General features: G+C 47.7%; 1 protein-coding gene across 1 annotated transcript; it reads right to left on the reverse strand.

Moving 5' to 3' along the window:
* Positions 1 to 1,772: 1,772 nt before the first annotated feature.
* On the reverse strand, positions 1,773 to 22,080 carry LOC133343777 (SKI family transcriptional corepressor 1 homolog-B-like). Its single transcript, XM_061553600.1, has 8 exons — positions 21,810 to 22,080; positions 14,321 to 14,538; positions 8,065 to 10,014; positions 7,650 to 7,725; positions 7,383 to 7,478; positions 5,376 to 5,450; positions 4,588 to 4,662; positions 1,773 to 3,871 (listed from the first exon to the last, which is right to left on the reverse strand). The coding sequence occupies exons 3-8, from the start codon at positions 9,988 to 9,990 to the stop codon at positions 3,816 to 3,818; spliced, it is 2,304 nt and encodes a 767-aa protein (XP_061409584.1). The 5' UTR covers positions 9,991 to 10,014; positions 14,321 to 14,538; positions 21,810 to 22,080; the 3' UTR covers positions 1,773 to 3,815.
* Between the last annotated feature and the right edge of the window lie 131 nt (positions 22,081 to 22,211).

Raw genomic sequence — 22,211 nt, forward strand, 5'->3', positions numbered from 1 at the left:
TACCTTTCCAGGCTCAAGCATGCTTAGATTCTGCTGTCTGGTGAGACCGGGAGCATTCCGCGTGATTTAGTCATCGGTTGGAGCTATAAGCAAAGTTGAACCAGGTGCAAAAGTAGAACATCATGCATACATTTTGTTTGTTAAAATCAGTTAATAATTGGCCTCACATTGTATATGGCAGATTCACCTTTGGATGTAGTCTAGGCAACAAGTGTCTTATCGCAAGTTCAGGTTATGTTCTGCGGATCAACCTTAGGTGTGTTTTTACCGCAATATAATTTACACCATCTTGTAAACGATATAAATTTAACTCCGCATCGGAGAACATGCAGACGAGTGATAAAGTGTAGATTTGTTCAGTGTGAGTGTCTATTGTAATAACAATAAAATCTGTTCCCTTAATCAGTTGCACGTTGTCTTGAAAAAAAATCAACGTACATGTACAACCCTCTTGCCAATCCCCTGTTGGAAGAACGCCTTTGCTGGTCATGCAGGAAGTTTGACCATACTTCACCACTGCCATCGCAGTATCACCAAACAATGTATTGACTTGTAAGGTAGTGCCTGGTGTTAAAGGAAGGAAATCCACAACATTAAGACATTTTCCAATTCGTGAACATCCCTTTATTGTATACAACGAAGTACATGCATATACGTGTTCACAATAAGTGTTGCCGATTAACACGTGTGCGTGTACACAGAGGTGTTTCTCCATGTCTTCTTCATATACCCGTGCATATTACTGCTCTCTCTAATGTTGATATTCCTTTATTGCGGCGAAACTGTGCTACATAAAGTATGTTGAACTTCTTTCGCACCGTGCGTAGCCAACCGTGCTAATCGTAGGTGCGGGGAAGGACAACAAACTAAACTCGAAAAACAGTTCTAAAGAAAATCGCTTTCAATCTAGATTCAAGTCTGGTCATGTGCTTAGAAATAGATGGCCAGATTTGAGTGTCCCAGTACCATTACAGTATACAGTATATACTAACGTTACAATATACATGGTGTGCATTTTTTTTATTCACAGTCCAGTATTTCAGTTAATCTCCAAAGACCAAATTTCACATTCAACGCGAACTCGTATGCAGTGATTTTTTTTTATGAAGCATGATTACGAAAGTTGTCATAATTGTAGATTATTTCTGAACCTTGTTTGTTTTACACCCTGGATACTCTTTATCATTGGGATGTTGCACTGTATGGGGTTTTCTAGGCTAAATATTTTGATAGAATACTATCATGAAGCCTCATTATATACAACGTGGCCCTGTTAACTGTCACAGTTTTTGGATCACAGAGCAAACCCAGCCGGTATGCATCTCATCACAATATGATCAACATCTCACTGCACATTCATACATGTATAAGCCTTAATCGATCAGATGATGGCCTCCCCCACACCGTGCCAGTCATGGGAGTTGTTTGGCATACTTCGCTATGCTGATCAGGGCGTGTTGGTGACAAGGGAGGGTGTATGTCCAGAGCCGGTTCAGACATTCTCTCTCGCTGCCGAGGTTAGCCATGGCCAGGAGGCAGTCAGGTCGCTGGGTTCATAGCACAGATTCACAAGTACGGCAGAAATATATTAAAAGCAGTCCAATCTCTATTTAGGCAGCATTATAGACAGCGAGCCCAAGCAAAGTGCTTGCACCACGTGAATAGCCAACAGTCGTGAGAATTCATAATAGAGTTTTTTTTTGGGGTTAGATCGCGTCAAGGCCATAATTATAATATATTGGGGGGGGGGGGGCGGGGGACACATCCCCCCCCCCCAATATTCAAATATGCTCAAAATGTCCCCCCCAATATATTGCTATTAAATACATTTCTGTTTATATGATTGTGGTTATGGTTGTACTTTATAAATCCCTAATCTCTGCCATTACATGCAATGAAACAAGAAGAGATAAAAAAGAAAAAAACAGCAATGTAATACAATACACTATTAGACATTATTGTAAAAAATAAATTAAAAGTCCATCTTACGTGTTAGTGAATGTTTTTATATTTTAGGCAGGAAATTCGTTTGAAAATGTAGATGTTTTTCTGGGGGGGGGGGGGGGGACCCCAGACCCCCTGGAAGATTTGGTCCCCCATGGCTACGGCCTTGGATCGCGTAAATATAAATGTGTCGTTAAACCCGCCAACACCCGACAGCATATTAGGTGCTTCAAGTAAACAGAACATGCCAATTCGTTGTTAGTACAGCACACCGGTGTGTTGAAGAGTAAATCCACAACATTTACAATTTGAGTACGTTTTACCAGTAATTACAACTCGCATCATCAAGCGACAGCCAAATTTGTGGAGAAATCATCCTGTTTCGTTCTTAAATTGAGGGGTAGATGTGATGTCATCACTTGTGAGCCCCCCAGGTGCAAAGGCACCTGTAAGGTGGTAAGGTCTGTCACTGTTTACGTGACGAACATTAATAATTGGGTGTGTCAGATGGTGGCGGGTTTAAACATTTCTATTTACGCGATCGAACCCACAAAACCTCTATTATATATAATATTGGCCGCGAAAGCCTACAGGTATGTGTCAAACAGGTAGTGGGAATCCGAGCCCCATCTCCCGTTACTCCTTCAGCCAAAACTGGCCAGGTTGCTCAGCGGTAGAGCTAGGGCCCCGTAATAGAAAGGCTGCGACCTCAAATCCTGATTAGGGGTCAATTCAGCCCATCATCCATCTCAGGTCGATATTGCTGTGGTGGGGATTGGCCCTATTATTCGTAAAGGAGACATGCGCATATCTATAACATTTGAACGTGAACATTTCCTAACATGTGAATTGGATTCTATATGCGTGCTCTGCTCATCGTACGAAAATAATTCCTGGTTATGTCCCCATATGGGCTAAGATGGAAGGGCGTCAACTCGAGGGAGCTCTAGAGAGGACCTCTAAAGGATATTTATCCTCCTCTTCCACACTGACTAGATGTCTTGAAAGAGGTGGGAGTTACCCATTCTTTACCCCACCACACGTGACCTACAGATCGACTAACTGTAATACCGCTGAGTGGACAGATGCAATGGTATTGAATAAACTTGCCGATTTTGTCAATGTCCGTGCCGGGAAACAAACTGTAGATCTGTGTCTGCTGACCATCACACCACGGCAGCATATGGCAAGGCAAGCCCCTTTACCTTACTGGGTTAGAATTAAAGCGTTGCTCTAAGGCTGTGGATCTGGAGGCGCTTAGAGGCATCCACTCACAGCCTTCGGTGACCGTCGCCCACGTGGGGCTGGACATTGGCACGGGCCCACGGCGGTCTGAAGCAATCACGTCCCCATGCGTGACCTCGTGAATATCCCCGTGAGCCCTCGCGGCGAGCCTCTGCATGATGAGCTGAAGAAGGCCTATTGGGGCCCTCTGTATTTCCTATCTAAACAGAGGGTATTCACATTCAGCGTTTGAATTGAACATTTTCCAAAAATCGCACCTGTGCATACGGACCGTTAATGCAAGTGCGACCGACCGTTAAGGTTGCATTTTTGGGAGAAGCGTTTGTTTTTGTCGCGCAAAATGCACTGCATATGTTTTAAATCAGCTCCCCACAAGCACTTGCAAACAGTGGTAGCCTTCGTGGGCAGCGGATCACAAGCAACGTGAAAATAAGCCATTCTAAAAGCAATACGATATCAGAGTCGACTAGCGCCACACGGGGAATGGCAGAACAACTCCATCGCCCGCTATATACACGGGGAAAGTCAAAACGCAGCGAATAAACGAATGTTTTGTACACAAATGTACAGGGAATTTCTGGGACAATAAACATATAAATAGCAGGAGTTCATAAATACTGTATTTACTAGAAGTGCTTGAATAGCATCTTGTAGGGGTAGGGATGTAGTGAGCTTGGGACGTCTGAAAGAGAAGAAAACGTAACAATTCTTAGATGATTGGTCCCTTTGTAAGTTCAAAGAGAAACAATATAATGACACAGGATTGATAACACAAAAGCCAGTTTTAACCACATGAACACAGCCAAGCATATGAGGTATACGTTATAGCACTAATGATGTGACAGAATATATCTATATGAATCTATCTTTCTCCTGACAGTGCTTAAAAGTAAAACCATTATTTCTAATGTAAATTTTGAAATCCCCACAATTGAGCAATTTCTCTAATAATAAAAATAATAACTCGGTTATATCTATCGCAATACGCACAAGTCCTCAAAGCGTTTTACGTAAGCCTGTTGTAAACACAGGTGAGTTTTAAGACACGTCTTCAAAAGTGGAAGACTCAAATCCCTTAACAGACCGAGGAAGGTAATTCCACAATCGCGGAGCCTGGCTGCAAAAAGCTCCGTCTCCCATAAGAACAAAGTGTGGTGTTTGGAATAACGAGATCAGAATCCTCGGTACGCATGATCACTTTTCAGTTGAATGCAAAATTACAAAAGTGTGTCCCTGTCAACTCCAGCACCGACACAAACAGCTGTGAAGTGCGCTTTAAAAACATTACTGTGGATGTGCGAACCGAATTCTGTACCTCTCCACGTAAATTTAGGTAAACACATTATTTTTGAAAGACACAATAAGGCGATACACGTGCCACATTGTAGGCCATGATACCTTTAACAGCCTGCAGCGCCTCGTGGTCTGCCAGCTCCTCTTTGTACGGAGTCGTGCGCTTCTCTTCAAAACCGTCTACGTCGGCACAGCGGCGGAAGGGAGGGGGACGCCAGATTCGCATCAGTCGCTCTGCGAAGCGATTGTACTCGAAGTGGTTCTGCAACCAGTGGCGCAGTGTGTATGTACGTGTTTATGTTGAACTTATTTCGGGCCGTACATAGCCAACTGTGCTAATTGGAGGTGCGGGGGAAGTACAACTAAACACAAAAAGCAGTTGTAAATTTTCAATCTATATTTAAAAGTGCATCGCTCCAGTGGCTTCCTAATATCGGAAGGAAGAGCATTCCAGACGGCCGCAGCAGCGGATCTGAAAGTACGCGATGCAGTGACCATCTGTGTTCGATGGTGAGCCGAAAATCATAGCAGTAACCATAAAGAATTAACTTAAATAGTTTAATTGATTGTAAACTTGTATATGCAATAGCTGTAACCGGTGGGAAAGCTGCCATTTCTTGTTAGCGGTTAGCTTGGTGCCGTGGTTAGGTTGAGCGCTAGGATTATGGGAAGGATTAGGAACGAGAGAGAAACCTCTTACGCAACATAATTTCACGAAAACATTTAACGGATTAAAAAGGGCAACGTGGACTACAAATCACTCTGCTGAGTTCTGCCAGCGCCGATCCTCACAGCGTCGTCACCACGTGCGTGTCGCGTGCGTGTCGCGTGCGTGTCGCGTGCGTGTCGCGTGCGTGTCGCGTGCGTGTCGCGTGCGTGTCGCGTGCGTGCACCTTTCACGAACACGAGTTCGTGCTCAAGCTTCCGCCGCATCGCCATCTGGTGCAGCAGAAACGTGTGCAGGTTTTCTGTGCACGTCACAAAGGAGAGAAACACGCGGAGGCCGTCGCTATACGGAACGGCAGATCCTAATAAAGGTTTTTGGGTGAGATCGCGTTATTTATAAATGTCTCGCAACCCTCCACCACCCGACACGGCCAATCAGTAAAAAATGTGTCACGTTGACAAACGACAAATAGTTCACTACTTTAGCCCACCGGTGTGTTGAAGAGTGGATCCATAACATTTACAATTTGAGTACGACGTTTCGCTGGAAATTACATCCAGAATCTTTCAGCGATTTGCCAGAATAGTGAAGCCATCCACCTGCTTCTGGTCTTAAATAGTGCAGGAGGACGTCATCATTGTAGAACTCCATCAGGATTTGAGAGCAGCAGGGGCAGCTCTCGAATCGCGATCTAACCCAAAAACCTTTATTATGAATAATACTGGTCGCGAAAGCCTACGTGTTAAACGGTAGATCGGTAAGCCGCTAACCGCAATTAGTTACATTATAAAGGTGGTAATGCCACCCCACCTGTATTGAGCAGTGTCCGTAGATACATTTTTTGTTAGCATTTTCGTTATTGTTTTTCAAGAACCCAGAATACAGTGGGAACATCAAAAGGAGGGAGGAACAACATGCAACATATAACAAGCCAGACGTAATGCACCCTCATAATCAGGGAAGGAACAAGGCAATTAGGGCTCGCCGCCCTACCATGGTAGGGGTAACGATCTGGAACAACGTAGTTAAGGGGGAGGGAGGAAACTTGGAAAATTAGGGGGGGGGGGAGGGGCGTAGATTTATATTTAACAGCGGCCATGGTCAGTGCACTGCTGGATGAAGTCCTCCCTAAACCCGTCATCATCTCTCATGATACTGCGATGCAGCAATCTGTCAAGCACCTCCCCCCACGGTGGACATTCTGGTCAGGCGTGTTCTCTCTCCTTTCACTGCCTACTTGGCATATGCTATCTAATTGATGTGTTTCTTTTTCTGTCTATACATTTACTCTGTGTATACAGGGGTTATCTAGGCCTTTCTATGCCCTATTTGAAGTGGTCAAAAATAATCCCAGAGTTTTCATGATAGAGTACCATGCGTTTATACGATAGTATGGCTATTACTATGTCCTATAGGGGCTCTTATCCAGTTTGATTTTAGCGACATCCCTGCTGTCATAATATGGAGGGCTTGAGTTTATCACATAGACATTGAGACTATGACAGACTGCTTACAGTGATCTGGATCGAACACGGTGTGTTATTAAACACCGTTACTGACTTCATGACACTGTGACTGCCTGTGACTTAAATACCATTCACACAGTCGGTGGCCGGGTGGCTCAGAGGTCAGGGTGCAGCGTCGGCACTGCAGACGATGCTGGGTTCAAATCCAGGCAGCTGCCTCTGATTTCACAACATTCTTGAGTGGAGTGAGTGCTCAGCCGAGTCACGAATAATTTCACAAAAAAACTGTCACGTTACATTTGGTTCTGTATTTTATTTGGCAAAATTTCAGTCCACTTTGACTGTCATGCTACAAACCTTGAACTCATATGCTAGATTAGTGGGAGAGGTACTGACTTATTGTGTTGACCAGATTACTTGAAGGGTCTCAGAGGTAGCTCTGTGATATTCCCTTCTGTGGGCCACTCTTTAACCTGAAGAGATGCACTGCAATGTGAGAGACCACGTTGGATAATGCCTCTCACGTGAAGTAAGTCATACGATAGGAATAATCATATTAAATAGTAATAAAATAATGCCATGCACATGTGTCGTAAACATCTGTAGATTATGGCAAAATATGGACAGTACGAATTCTGTGGCAAGGAGTTTGCTTTTGAGTTGCCTGAAATTTGCCATTTTTGGACTGTAAATGAGTGACACAACAACAGCAAGAATTATGCTTCGGCAAAACATCTAACACAAACACGCTGTGCGACGATCTTTACCGTTTTGAAAATACAGCGGAGCGTCCAGAGGTTTCAGGTCCCTAGGTGATCCCAAGCCTTCCAGTGCGAGCTCATTGTCTGCCACTCTGCCCGTGACTGCGGAAAAATAAACCGATTCGAGGATTATTGGAAGGGTAAACAATGTGACGTGGATTATCCCAGCAGAGCTAATCGATAGTGTTCTTGAAACGGCATTTCAATCACCAAGCCGGTGCTGTCATTCCTTAAGCTCGTCCATACTCGTGTTTCAACCGTGCCTTCACTCACCAATGAAGTTGCAGTAATTGGGGTTTGGAGTCTCCGTCTCCAATGAAGAATTAGCAGCTGAACGTTCTTGACAGTCCTGTAAGATTCACATCGAGATAATATACTCAGGCTGTATGCTTGAGTTGATATACAATATTACAAGACAACACTGTAAAAAACACATAATCTTATTAATATCCAGACATGAGATTAGTCTAGGTAGCTCCAACTAGCTATCAAACATAACTCAATCGGAATAATGCACGGCAATCATCGCCCCCTACTGCAAAAACTTGTCAGTGTCGACCTGAAAAAGAGTCGTGAAACTCAGTGAGGCTTCTCTGGGCAAACAAGTATAATTATACTAATCATATTATAAAACGCACAAGACACCGATATATTTTATGAGACACACCCTTCTAAAGCGATGCCGTACCTTCATTTGCCCTATAGCGTCCTCATCAGAGAGCAACAGGTGTCCGTTTCTGGATCTCTCGCTTCTCTCGTTGAGGTTTGCGGTGCCGGCAGCAGCAGCAGCACCAGCACCCTTGTCCTCCTTGGAGGCCCATCGCGGCTGCTGCTCCTCCATGAGGCTGGTGAACCTGCCCTCGGAGGAGCCACCGGCTCCGTCCATGCACAGCTTCCGCTCCGCGTCCCTCGCTGCGCGCTCCGCACGCAGCCGGCGAGCGCCCTCGCCGAGTGGGGAGCGCGGCGGCGAGGCGCACGGCCGACCCCTGGGTGCGTCCGCCGCGCTCTGCAGCCCTGCGCCGTGAAGCTTCGCGATGCTCATCTCCGATGCATCGGCTGCCACCACGGGACGGAAAGCAGAGATGTACGGCGGTGGCCGGCAGCCACGAAAAGCGGCACCCTCCTGATGATGACGATGATGATGATGCTGCTGCGGGTTATTGCCTCCCCCGCTCACAGTTCCCGGAGGCCTCATCTCGTCGTCCTCCTCCTTTCTGGAATGCACACTCGAGCAGCGCTCGCTGCCCACGCTGCTGCCCGGCGTCGGCGGAGTCTCGTGGTCGCTGTCGTGGCACAGCGTCGCGGCTTCCGGCGCTGGCCCCGGCGTGGCCGTCGTGCCACGGATCCAGTGGGCGGCAAACTTACGCAGCTGCGGCTGCGGCTGCGGAGAGGGGAACTTGGGGAGGGTCACCCCGCCGTGCGCGCTCTGCAGGTGCCAGAGCATGTAGAATGGCGAGTAGACAGCCTCCTTGGGTGCCGGCCACAGGGAACACCCCAGCTTGCTCGGGTTGACCCCGTACGGCGCAAGGCCATCGTCCTTTTTGGCGGTGAGAAGCCTGGGCGGGGACACGCTGTGGTGGAAGTTGGGAAAGCCGGGCAGCGACGCGGACGGGAGCTGCAGTTGCCCGCGGGTCTTGCCAAACGACGCTGCAGTGGAAGCGGCCACGTACTCGGCCGGGTGCTCCCGCGGGAAGGGAAGCGCGTCGCCGTCGGAGAATCGGGCGCGCTTGAAGGTCGAGGCGATGGACCGTATCTGCTGCTGCTGCAGTAGTGCGCTGCCATCAGGCTGGTGGCTCGCATCGAGCTGCGACCTGACATTGCCCTGCATCGGAGGGAGACCTCTCTTCCTGCTGCCGCCATTGAACATGGCCTTGACGTCCTCCCAGGCGCACACCATGTCCTCCGAGGGATCCTTGTCGGTGAGCCGCAGGTGGCGGCGCCACGAGTTGAAGTTGGCGGCGTCGGGCTGCACGTACTTGGCGTCGGGCGCGCGGTGCGAGTGGAAGATGAACTTGTTGGGCGAGAAGAAGAGGCCGCAGAGCGAGCACTTGATGCACTTGGCGCGCGAGCTGTTGTAGCGCGCCGGCACGAAGCTGCCGCGGCAGCCCCAGGCGCACTCGTGCGTCACGTCGAACGCGAAGTTCTCGGGCAGCCGCGGCGGCTCGTGGTCGCCCAGGAAGGACTTGCAGAGGCGCTCGGCCTCGCGCCGCGTGATCATGCCGCAGCGGCGCGACGACACGGGCATGGCGCCCGCCCGCCGCAGCAGCTCGAGCTGCACGGGCGTGCACTGCACGCAGGTGATGCCCAGCGCCACGCGCCGGTTGTGGATCTCGTTGTAGCTGTAGCTCTTGAGCAGCGTGTTGGAGATCTGGGCGAGGCAGAGGCGCTCCTGGCCGTCGATGACGAGGGACACGATGGGCGCGCCGTACAGCAGCACCTCGCCCACGTGGCCGGGCTTCGGGGTCGGGCTGACCGCCTCGACGACGCCGACGCTTGAGCCGCTGCCGCCGCCGCCGCCGACGTTGTCCGGGGTCGCGCCGTGCGGTGGGGGCGCCGGCGGAGCGGGGCCCGGGCTGCTTTGGGCACCGGGCTTCGGGGGAGCTGGGATGTCCATTGTTCGCGGGGAGAAAAAGAAATCCTGGAATGCACCGAGGGGAGACGTTTCGTCGTAATGTTATTTTGGCCAAATGAACGCACAATGAGAGCCACATGACCGAGTTAATATGTCGATCTTCTGGGTAGCAAAGAGGACAATAATCCTGGAATACACCGAGGGAAGTTTAAATACTGATAGTTTACCGTTTGTTGTGATCGGTTTGTGAAAGATGAAAAGTGTTGCGTGTGATTAAAGGAGAAGCTTAGATTAATGTTTAAAGATTTACATCAATACAGATTGAGTCTCTTCACTGTTCAAAACTTGTGTATGCAACTAAATTCTGCTACATAAATGTTTTGCTTGTCTTCCTTATGACATATACGCATGACAGTAACCTCACTCATCATCTTCATTTGCTTACAAGGTTGTACATATGTTTAATAAATGCGACACAATGCCTTTCTTTTTTGGTGAAATTAATGACAAAAAATATATGAACGAGCCTATCAGTATTCTTGGGCCAGAGCAGAAATCGGTACCACCTCGGGTAACTTCAGTCGCATAGATTTATTTTCATGGCCAATGAGAGTGGATTACTTGATAACCACACACATTCTAGATTTGAAGCTGTGGTGACTGCAAGGATCCATACTCTTTGGTTTTTTCGGTAAAGTCACGTAGGTTAAAAAGGAAAACAAATAAATTAAATCACGACGTTTCGGGGGCAACACAAGTCTCCGTTTTCAACTTTACCTGAAAAAACCACACTCATTTCAAGTGGTTATAACGTGAGTTACTGTTGTTGGCCGCAGAGAGAAGTTGGAATCACCAACGTGATGCCACCTCAGGGGGTACCGACAGGTGGAATATGTGATCTGGGCTCATGTACTAGACAGCAAATTTTGAAAATGAAAGATTCCTCAAACATTTTGTTTAAATAATTTATCAAATATAATTTACAATAATATAACAAAACACGAGGAATGACAACCCATTTTTATGATCACATCATCTTTCTTAAAACTATCTTAAATTACTCTTATTTACTGTTAACTCATGATAGTTTACTTGAGTGTGTGTATGTATATATACACACAAAGTACATATATACACACTCGTGCTTTAGCCTGGCACTTACAATAAACATTGTAAAAGCACGGTTTTAGAACATTTAAATTTTATATAAAAATAGCAATGCAACTTTAATAATAAAAAATAACCTGCAGATAAAATAACTATCAATCAAAGTGTGTAAGCAGATACGAATTAATTTGCAGCTCAGTTCTACATCAGTAATACCGACTATATTTTAAGCTAACAAAATATAATTCCATGTGTTAAACGCAGAACATTACTGACGACGACTACTATTTGTTATAATTTCGTACATAAACATAAGATGTAGGCCATGTAGGGTGCCACTCACAAACCCAAGTTTAATATTTTCAAGGTCACGTGTCCTGGTTCTGTTCTTTGGCCGGTTTAACTGAAGTACTTTCTAGTTTTTTAAGACAATGCCTCGATGTTTACTGGTCGCTTAGCGCAGCCGACGGATGCATGGCAGTCGATACACGCAGAGTCAAGGTGGAGGCATAGATGCTGAAAAGGAGAGGAGAGTAGTGCCGGATTATCCGAGCAGCACAAGTAGCTACACATGTAGTAGCTACACATGTAGTAGCTACACATGTAGTAGCTACACATGTAGTAGCTACACATGTAGTAGCTACACATGTAGTAGCTACACATGTAGTAGCTACACATGTAGTAGCTACACATGTAGTAGCTACACATGTAGTAGCTACACATGTAGTAGCTACACATGTAGTAGCTACACATGTAGTAGCTACACATGTAGTAGCTACACATGTAGTAGCTACACATGTAGTAGCTACACATGTAGTAGCTACACATGTAGTAGCTACGGGCCCCGCACTTTCAAGGGCACCCGCGCTAAATGCTTTCAAGCTATCAATTCAGGTTCAGTGATTCTGCACTTGCTCTATTACTATAGTACTATACCACCTTCAACTTGTATGAACGACTGGGTGTTTAAGGTTAGCGATTTGTCTTATTATCTGGCTGTATAGAAAATGCAAAAATACAATTACTTTGCTATGCAAGTTAAAAATTTGTGTTTGAATATTTGTGTTTATTTATTTATTTATTTTGGGCCCCTTTATAACAAATGCTACAGGCCCCGCACTAGCCTCATCCGGCACCTGGAGGAGGGTATTCTGAGATACCTGTAAATGTGAACGGATTCTCAGCCGTTGACTTTGACACCAAAAGTAACGAATTGAGAACAGGATGTTATCCCAGCGAACTAAGACTTCACTTGTTTGTTTAATGTGCATGTTGAGTGGCTTCCTAATGAACGTACACACACAACAGCTCGTGTGAATAAAACGCGACATTTCTTTACATATGATAAAAAAAATATATACAAAGACAATAACATAAGAGGTACAATCGCATTAATAACGCACCAGTTACTGCTATAAGGTGTTCCCGTAATTCCTTGCTAATCGCTTGACTAAGACTGCAGCGGGAATTTAGAGCTCAATTTAGATCGCACATTTAGTAAAAAAAAATTCTACACCTGCATATGCGGACTAATGAGTAGTACATTCGTCAAACACGGTTTCAAGGTACAGTAGTTCACTCGCTTTACCCGATATTGCACTTTGACAAATTATACCCCGTGCGTTCCTTCCGTGCTCGGGCCAATCAAACGCTGCATCATTTCAGCTTCGGGAAGTGCTGTGTGCAAGTGCATTTTACAACGATACTTATTTCACTCACTCACTTTCTTTAAAGCATTCTGCGTAAACGATGGCTCGAATGGAAATGTCACGTTTGAACAGAGGCACGAAGTTGTCGCGCTGTTTGATATTTGGATACGCAGATTTATAAAGGTTTTTTTTCATCTTTTATTTATGATACATTTTTTTACACCCTTTTCTTATAGGGTTCCTCTGTTTCTCGAGCGCCAAAGTTTGACTTTATCAATAAAATCACTATTTTTTGTATTCATTTATTTTCACTTTACCTTTGCCTGATTAATTTAAGTCACAGCAAGTGAATTTGCCGGCGACTATGAGTGTGCATGTGTGTATCTTTGTCTTTGTATGTGCTTGTATGTATGTGTGTATGTGTATGGGGAGCAGCAGTGTAGCATTTATCCCGCTGCGCTACGAACCCGGCCACCCGAGTTCGATTCCCGCTCACGGTCAACACCAGGGACGATTGGCTGAACCGGTCATGGGCCTCCCCTAGATCGACTCAGCCTCAAATGAGTACTTAGCGCGGTGTGTAAACATTACCACTCGGGAGACAAAGGCGGTGGTGTTGCCCACCCACCCCCTCGTGTGCAGCAGTGCCGGCCTTCATAAGTGGACGGTAAAAGCACTTGCCCCAACAGTCTGTTACTGGCTATACGGGTAATCTTTGTTTTTACTATGTGTATGCACATAGCCTGGCACAAGCGCCGTGATTACGTCACCGCCACTTAGTGGCGAATGTTGGTTGTTGTTGTTGTGCAACAACCGCAGTGGAGCACCATTAAAATGCTAATATCATCTATAATAGAGGTATTTTTGGGGGTTATGTGGACCACCATTCTCAGTGACAGCTAACTGTCTGCTAGGTATTGTAGCCTATAAAGAACATTGCAGACTACATCTCCAAAGCTACGTGATATTTGTTCCCCAAGTTCCCCAGTCATTGACACTCATAGTAAGCATTAGGACAAATATCATTTTAGCTTTGCGTCGACTGACAAAGCATGCACGCTCCTGTTTCATGTAAACTTAAATTATGAATTATTTTAGCTCCAATTAATTACAAACGTCAACGCGCGCGAGCACACACACATACACACACACCCCTAGCTTAGTAACAGGTACAATGCTCGCCATCGAGTGACCATGACAAACTGGAGATCCTTCCCTTGCGGGAAACGGGACTCAGACTCGAGACTTGAACTCAGTTGGTAAAGCCCATTGAGCTCAGTAGCTCTTCCAGAGCCCAAGACTCGCCGGCAGTGGTGGCAGCAGTTACAGGGCACTGCACGGTGGGAATGTGCAAACTAACGAGGAGGAAAAAAAACTAAAACTAACATTTACCCCTAACACACGCACCTCCGAGTAGCGCTGTTGGCTACGTACGGCGACGAAGAATTTTAACTTACAGTCCATACTCCGTAACTTACTGCAAACTGGATAAACAACAAACGAGTGCACCATTGGAACCTCATTTGCCAATTATCAATTAACAAACGAGTGCTTTCGTATAAATAAAAAAAACGTCAAAGAAATCATGCCGCACGCGTACGCAAATGAACCCATACCTTTCGTGTGATGGGACGAAACCAGACTGAGAGACGATAGCTGGGAGGACAGCAGTGGTGGCGGCGATGATCAGCCTGGGATGAAACGAGAAGCCGAATTCGGAGCCGGCGAGCCAACCGCAAGCGAGGAGGACTCCATGTGGCCACGCGGAGCGCTCCGGGTTAATTGGCCTGCACGCCCTCCAGCCCAAGCGGTCACCCTCCTCCACCACTCGCTGCTGCAAAAAGGCAAGCGTGTGGTCAACGCAAGCACACACATATATATACACACACACACGCGCACACACACACACGCACACACACACGCGCGCACGCAAACACGTGCGCGCGCACGCACACACACACGCGCGCGCACACACACGCGCGCACACACACACACGTGCGCACGCGCGCACCACGCAATCTGTCACGGGGGAACCCAAATGACTGCAGCAATAGGATCAACGTCTCCCGACCACAGCCAGGTCCATTGGCTCCGAGTCTCTGACGAGCAAGACGTCAGTCAAAGGCGCCCAAGCAGCTGGCCACTGGATCCCAGTAGTTGTGTGTGTGTGTAGCTCCGCCGTACGAATCCGAGTTTAATTCCCAATCACGGCCAATACGGCCAACACCGGAATCGGTCATGGGCCTCCCTTAGATCGACTCAGTCTCAAATGAGTAGCTGGTGCGTTGCGTATACATAGCTGCTTGGGAGACAAAGGCGGCCGGGCGTGGAGCTGGCCACCTACGCCGTTCGTGTGCCGTGCCGGCCCTCATAGGCGCTGCTCGCTATCACCACTTGCCACAAAAGTTCTGTTCAGGCTATACGGGGGGTGGGGGGAGACCTTTGTATACGTTCGGCACTCTTGCACGGGGATGCTCATATACGTAGATTTGCACAAGCAGAGTGTGTGACTCACGGCGACGAATTACACTTGCGCTCCCCACCCGCCCAGAGGCGTGCATGCGATCACCTGTGATGTATGAAACTACAGGCTTCAATGAGGCGGCTCTGTCTTTCTTGCGCAGCCTACACACCATGCGACGGTGGTCTTTTTTAGGGTATACAAAATAAAGCGAAAAAAACAACAACTGCACAACGTTAATGATTGTGTGCGTGTGGGATGGGTATCCCTGGCGGGACCGGTGGCGCAGTGGTTTGCGCGCTGCGCTGCGAACTCGGCGACCCGAAAACCAGTCCCGCTCACGACCAACATTCAGTGACGCATATCTGGAACGGTCTGAGACCTCCCTTAGGTCGACTCAGCCTTAAATGAGTGCCTGCTGTGGTGTGTAAACGTCAGCACTGGTAAGCCAAAAGTGACCGGGCGTGGATCTAGCCACACCATTCCCTTTGTGCGTCACGATCGCCTTCATAGGTGCTCGCTAACAGCCCTTGCCCCAACTGTCTACAACAAGTTACACGGGGGATCTTTGTCTTTTTTTGGGTATCCTTGACCAAGGCAGGTCCTTTGAGGGTGATTGTCCAAATGAACCATGGGATGATAGTTTCTTAAAAGTCAAATGTGTAAATGTCAAGTAAATCCACAACTGTAGAGCATTCTTTAAAATGCAAGATCATTAATTATCGTGATAAATACAGTACACATTATATGGATCAAATACAATACATTAATACAATAACGCTCATCTTTTCATTCGGCAATATTGGCAGCGTACTTAAAAACGGATTAGGTCATTATGATGTTTATCAATACAGGACTAACTTAAGGTTTAGCGTATAATTTGTCATACCGTGTTCCGTGTATGCGTTTGACAATGAATGTGCAGTCAACCAAATAAGTAACAACTTCAAATCGATGGCACTCAACACGTAGACTTGCAACCCACCCTTCGCTTCTCACGATATGCACACACACATTTATGAAAATGTTTCTCAGCGTTACATTATTTTAATGAGATATGGTTAAGATAAGTTAACAATTCACTTCCCAGTTAAAATCCAGACTTAGAACCTTCCAATGTGTCCTCTGCCTAGAATCGACCTCCTCTTTCTTTCTTTCTTCGAAACAAACACGCTTCATGTGCAGTGTCTTGAGATGAGGCCCGCATTTAGACATCGCCGTGTAAATCCGAATCGTATTATAATTTGCATTGTGAGCGCTTTCATACCCAAAGCGCTCCGTCGCATCATGCCGATGTGCCACAGGAGTCAACAAACTCGTGAACGCAGTTGTGGGCTTCCAAAGAGAGCCATCGTTACACTGCCCTGGCAGGTTCACCACGAGCACGAAGCGGCAGCACGCACGACACAAATCTGTCTCGGCTGTTGCACGGGATGAGCTCGCGAAGGGAGGCATGCCGGGAGAGTCTCGAACAAAGGCGGATCTAGGAACTTCCCAGAATTTTTAATGTAAAACTTTTCACATAGGGCCCTACATTAATACAAACATTCTACGTATTATATCTGGTAAATAACAAAAAAATACATATTTCCGTGGTCTCAAGAGGTGGGCGGAGGGATAGGGGGGGTGGGCCGGTCAACCCCATCGCCTCCCCCAAATTGGCTCCGCCACTGATCTAGGCTGTAGAAAATAGGGGGTGCGTCGTTTAGAAGGTAACTGGGGCAATAAACAACAATGGTGGAGAAAATGTCATGAAAGACTTTTGCGATGGTTTGGGTGCGTATCAAGACTGGACACAGACGGGTCAATTCATAGCAGAGATGAAGGAACGAGAGGTAGATGAAGGAAAAGTGCTGCGTGTCTGACACACACTGGAGAAGGAAGTGGGGCCCGATTAAAAAATATATACCTGGAAAGTTCCTTGGAAATGAAACCTCTTATTTACAAGTTTGTCCAGGGTGTTCAATGACACGCACACAGCGAACATGTAAATGGCACACCACATACAAACACTTACAAAAACTACAACTTATACAGTAGGCTTTATAAGGATGTCAAATTCATCCATACGGGGTCCACGAACAGGAGAGTCAAAGCAGCACGCATGAGCATCTCACCGCAGCCAAATGCGCATATACAGACGTTGCACACCGCCGGTTGACGCGCGCAACGCTCTCGAGCTGCGTAGCGGACGCCAAGCGTGGCGCACAAAGCTTTTGGACATGAACAGCGCAAGAGAACTCGTGTAGGACAGACGCAGGTTTTGTAGGGACTTCACTCGGCCCCATCGTGGCGGAGGCCGGCGGAGGGGCGAGGGGCTGGGGGCTCTCCTCGTGCACGCGGGCGCCTCTCCCGTTTGCAGTTTGGGGACTGCACGGAGTAATTCCAACTGGCGACCCCAATAAATAGAAAGTTGTATGGCGATTGATTTCTCTTTGGTATCAATCAATAAGTGCTCTGGTCTTACGCTATTACGTACCCCACCGCCCTTCGCCCAGAAAATATCACGGCGATGCAAGTAACATTTAAAAGGTTGTTTTCAATTGACCCGACAGTCAACACATTAACCTGCGGGAGATGTTCTAGTGCTTGATTATCGATCGGAGACCAAAATGACGAACCCCTGCCTACTCCAATCCGCCCTCCTTTTTTTGCACCAGTGTGAAGCCATCGCATTTCATAACGTTTAGTCACGAGCCACGAGCGTGCGAATGAGCGAACGTATGCAACGATTAGCACGGTTGGCTACGTGCGGTGCGAAAGAAGTTCAACGTGCATACAATACAATGCGACGTGACTCTACGACAAAATAAAACGCGCACGCATGTGATATGCGTCCATGACATACGTGAAGATGCGGTGCAGTGGATGGTGCACAGCACTGTAAGTCTGAGTTTGAAACCTGGCCCTGGCTGGCATCATTAGGGAGTGATATCTAAACCGCTAACACACGCTGACCAGCTTGGTGAAGTATGGTCACACAACTCCCATGCCCGACACGGTGTTGGGTGGTGAGAGAATTGCCTTCATCCAGCAGTGAAAAAAATGTCTGTACATTATTATTTAACCCACGTGACTTTACCGAAATAACCAAAGAGTATGGATTCCCGCAGTCACGAAAGCTTCAGATCAAGATTGTACATTATTAATTTATCCACACGGTGTACAATCGGTCATTTTTCTGATAATGATTTCATGCAAATTTTACACTGCGACAAACACACGTCTGGTGCGAACGTACGTATGCCGAACCTCTTTCGCACCGTACGCAGCCAACCGCGCTAGTCGGAGGTGCCTGATGAGTTGCTCGTCGTTTGCAAGACAGCGCTATAGAATTTGTATCTTCCCGTCGATTTCCAAATACGCGCCATTATCATCTGCGCGCGCGTCTGCACGTGCGAGCTTGGTCCGCGGCGATTCTTTTCGCAATCGGCGGCGGTCGACGTTCCTTCCTCCGCGCGTGCAGGCGCCGCTTTTTGACCGTGCACCCCGGCACCACGAAAGCTCAGGCGGCCACGGCCACCCCCCCCCCTACTCCCCCTCTTCCTCATCCCCGCCGCTTCCTCGCACCGCCATCGCCGCTCCCGCGAGCCTGCCACTGCGCATTAAGGGGACTTATTTAAAACACCAAGGGGATTGTGCTTAATATACCCGCTGACGACTGAGAACACGCCAATCGATACGACACTTATCTGCAATTAGTGCCCATCAAGTCCCCCGGTCGGCACGGCGACGTGTTAATGGCTTTCGCTAATGGTGATTTCTTTTCCCTCCGACCGAACGGGGTGTGATTAAACAACAAACACGGCCCGGACCGGCGCGGCCCGGGCTCTTTTCGGAAACCCTCGCGTATCGCCGTGTTGGCCGTATTGCCCGGGCCGTGCATTATTTACAAGGAGAGCACTTCGGGATGCGCTGGACGGGCAGTGCACTAAAGTCTACAGCCGTGCGCGCGCGATCGACCGAGCTGCAGCGAAGACGCGCCCATTTGGCACGGCGCGGAATGAATACGAGACATTAGTGTCAGGTTCAATGAGAGTTTGGCCACTGCGTCTCAAGCCACGGCATAAACGGAGGCCTGCCACTTTCCACGAATCTATTGACTGGCCCTATAATAAGGTATTATCCTCCCGCACTCAACACAGTTACTCCGCGCAACACAAACACCCTGCTTGCGGGACTTTTATAAATGTTTGTTTTGTTGTTGTTTTCCTTCGTGGTTGCGTTGTCAAGAGATCAGTCCATTGGCAAGTGATTGAGCTGCGCAAAATAAAAAAAATGGCCTTCAGGGGCAATTCACAAGGCGAGCCACAACAACACGACAATAACCACCAAAATTCATGTAAACATTTTAAAGACGTCTCCCATTCACCTGACAGGCAATTGTTAGGCAGTCACACGCACACAGAGGGGAGGCATTTACAAAGCGCTCAGCCTCGTGCAGCGGCCGTAACTCTGCGCAACGTCGGCCGACACGTTAAACCGAGCCACATTTAAATCTCTTTCAAGTGAACCAATCAATTTGGGGGCAGTTGAGCACAGCGAATGCTTCATCGCAGCCTGATTGAAGCGAGCGCGAAGGAGGTTGGTAAACCCAGAAGGGCCTCGCGCAGCTCCGCAGCGACCCGCATCGCGCGCACCTTCGTTACGCACGATTTATTCCACGGGATCCGGACGCGTCGGTGCTCCGGGGAATATTTATACGTGTTGGCGAGATGATTTTTTTTCCTCCCCGACCCTGGGTGTAAATAAGATTCATGACTTTAAATAAAATCCCCCTTCCACAGCTATTAGTTTGGACCGCTTGTAATAACACCGGGCGGGTCCTGGAGATTTCCAATATCGAGTTGTGATGTATTGTGTTACTTAAAGGATGTAGCTGTGATCGCTCTTAATATAAGACCGTGCAGTGGGTGATGAACCAATAAAGAAACCCGACGTCGTGTCTATAAATCCTTGTCAGCACTGACAGAGAAGATCAGAAGGAACAATTGCACTGCTCTTTTTATTTTTTAATAAATGGCTTTCACTTGGGAACGTTGTGGTATAGGGAAATCAATTGATGGACCTTTTCAATCAGGTTACGTTCGAACAGGCCAGTCTGCCGCGGCAGAAATGCGCGCGCTGAGAAATGGATTCCATCTCGGCACAGAGCTCGCGAACCTTCAAAATTACATTTTGTGTAATTGCCGTTATTTATTTATTATTTCGCTCTCAATGCCAGTCTCTATAATTAATGCTCTCTCTAGTTGGCGCTGTGCATTAAGGGCTATTAATTGTTGCCTTGTCCACTCTTTTTTCCGGGCCACTAGATCCACACACGCGTGGCCCATTTTGACCTCAATGGAGTCGCACTTGGTCCACACTAATGTGTTCATTTGGAAGGTTTTTTTTTGTTGCGTAAGCTTATCGAAGCGAGATGGCTACAGGTCAAGTAATTTATTTTTCTAATGACACATTGAGCATCAGTGGAGATTGCTTAAAAATAAACGTACAACGCGCCCATTTGTCCCGATTGTGCCATTACAATTCATCCGGTGATGGTGACGCTTAAACCAAACAATGTTGAGCAAACCATCGGGAAAGCCACCACAACCGCCCCTCCCTGGCCATAGCTCAAGAGTCTCAGTGAAGAAGGTGGTGTTGCTAGGTGACTAGGCGGAGTGGGATCGGGTGGAACAGAGACAGATATGAAGGGAGCTGGTTGCCATTTAACTGCCCTGGAGCATGCAGAGAACTTGAGCGCAATACTTTAAACACCAAAACTACTGTACGCATCAACAGTCTGCAGGCCAATCGAAACAAAACTTTCACGAAAGTGGCACCGAGCTCTGAGGCCAGGAATGCGGACCTGGAGAGCAAGGGCGGGACACGGACATGCTTTGCTTAATCCTCAGCGCCGTGGCAGGAGCGTTAGAATCGGTGATCTTGTCCTCACAGAAATTTCCCTTGAGCACTTGAGCCTAAATACTAAATCACGGTAACCTATCCGTATTGAATTCGCACGCGAAGAGAGCCCGCTGTCGTTACAGAGCTATTTAAGACGTGCGGAACCCCGCCTCTCCGCCGAAAGTGTCTGTATTGGAGACGCTCGTGGGTATACAACACAATCAAGTGCCAGTGTTACACGTTCCGCTAAATTGGATATCACACGTGGACACTGTGAAAGCCTAAGCCAATCTGGTACCGTTTAGTTTCGAACATAATGCCAGACAATTCATTTACAGCCCTTTGTCACTCCACTGCTGAATGAATGCCATTCCACTCTTGTTTCGGTAAACAAAAAGTTTAACCATACTTCACCACGCTGGTCAGTTCGGTGAGTGAATGGGGGGGAGGGTAGCCAAGTACTTACTCCACAGCAACTGGAGCTGGGGTGCACTGCCTGCATCATGAGACCATGGCACGACCTGGTTCAAGAACAAAACCCCCAACTTACTGCGTGTGTAGAGCTGGGCCGATGATTCGATTGAGCTGATTAACGCCCCCCCCCCCCCCAATCTCCCCTAACAATCTCCTCCCGTTCAGCGGCACTTGTTAAAACGGGACAAGTGACAACACGAAGGTACTTTCTCTCCCAACTATTCTCGCGATATCCAATTCGCCGACCCTTCGAACCGATGACCGGGAGAGTGATCGTTTACGGTGCGTGATAGTCGGAGCACCGCTCCACTTTTCCATGCGGTGCTTGCTGGGCTTGCACGAGCACGTTGCAAGGTGCTATAGCAGAGACACCAAATCTTGATTTGGGGGTCCCATCTGGCGGTCCGCAAACAAACAGACAAACAACAATTCAGCAGACAGAAGCAAAACAAAAAAGGCGTGCAGTCTTTTTCTCTCGCCCATTTGCGTGATTAAAGCCAATTAACATTTTATCTGCACAAATGATTGGCGTGTCCCAGAGCAGTTGTGAGAATGAGCCTCGGGGGGGGGGGGGGCGGCTGGCAAGCTGCCAGCCAGGATGCGGCTTCTTCTTGCCATATGCCGGCAGAGAGAGGTGATTTCAAATCACAGCTGGATGCCCTCATTCGGCCAACTGTAATACG

This window comes from Lethenteron reissneri, chromosome 18 (assembly GCF_015708825.2).
Source record: "Lethenteron reissneri isolate LAM-NWPU_2019-01 chromosome 18, ASM1570882v1, whole genome shotgun sequence".
In the NCBI taxonomy this organism is placed as follows: Eukaryota; Metazoa; Chordata; class Hyperoartia; order Petromyzontiformes; family Petromyzontidae; genus Lethenteron; species Lethenteron reissneri.

Bases quoted from the DNA above. Each gene is read 5' to 3' on its own strand.
- LOC133343777 (XM_061553600.1), bottom strand. From the start codon at position 9,990: ATGGACATCCCAGCTCCCCCGAAGCCCGGTGCCCAAAGCAGCCCGGGC. The intron at 7,726-8,064 runs GTACGGCATCGC...TGAATCTTACAG, and splicing joins ACGCTATAGGGCAAATGAAG to GACTGTCAAGAACGTTCAGC. The intron at 7,479-7,649 runs GTGAGTGAAGGC...ATTTTTCCGCAG, and splicing joins CAATTACTGCAACTTCATTG to TCACGGGCAGAGTGGCAGAC.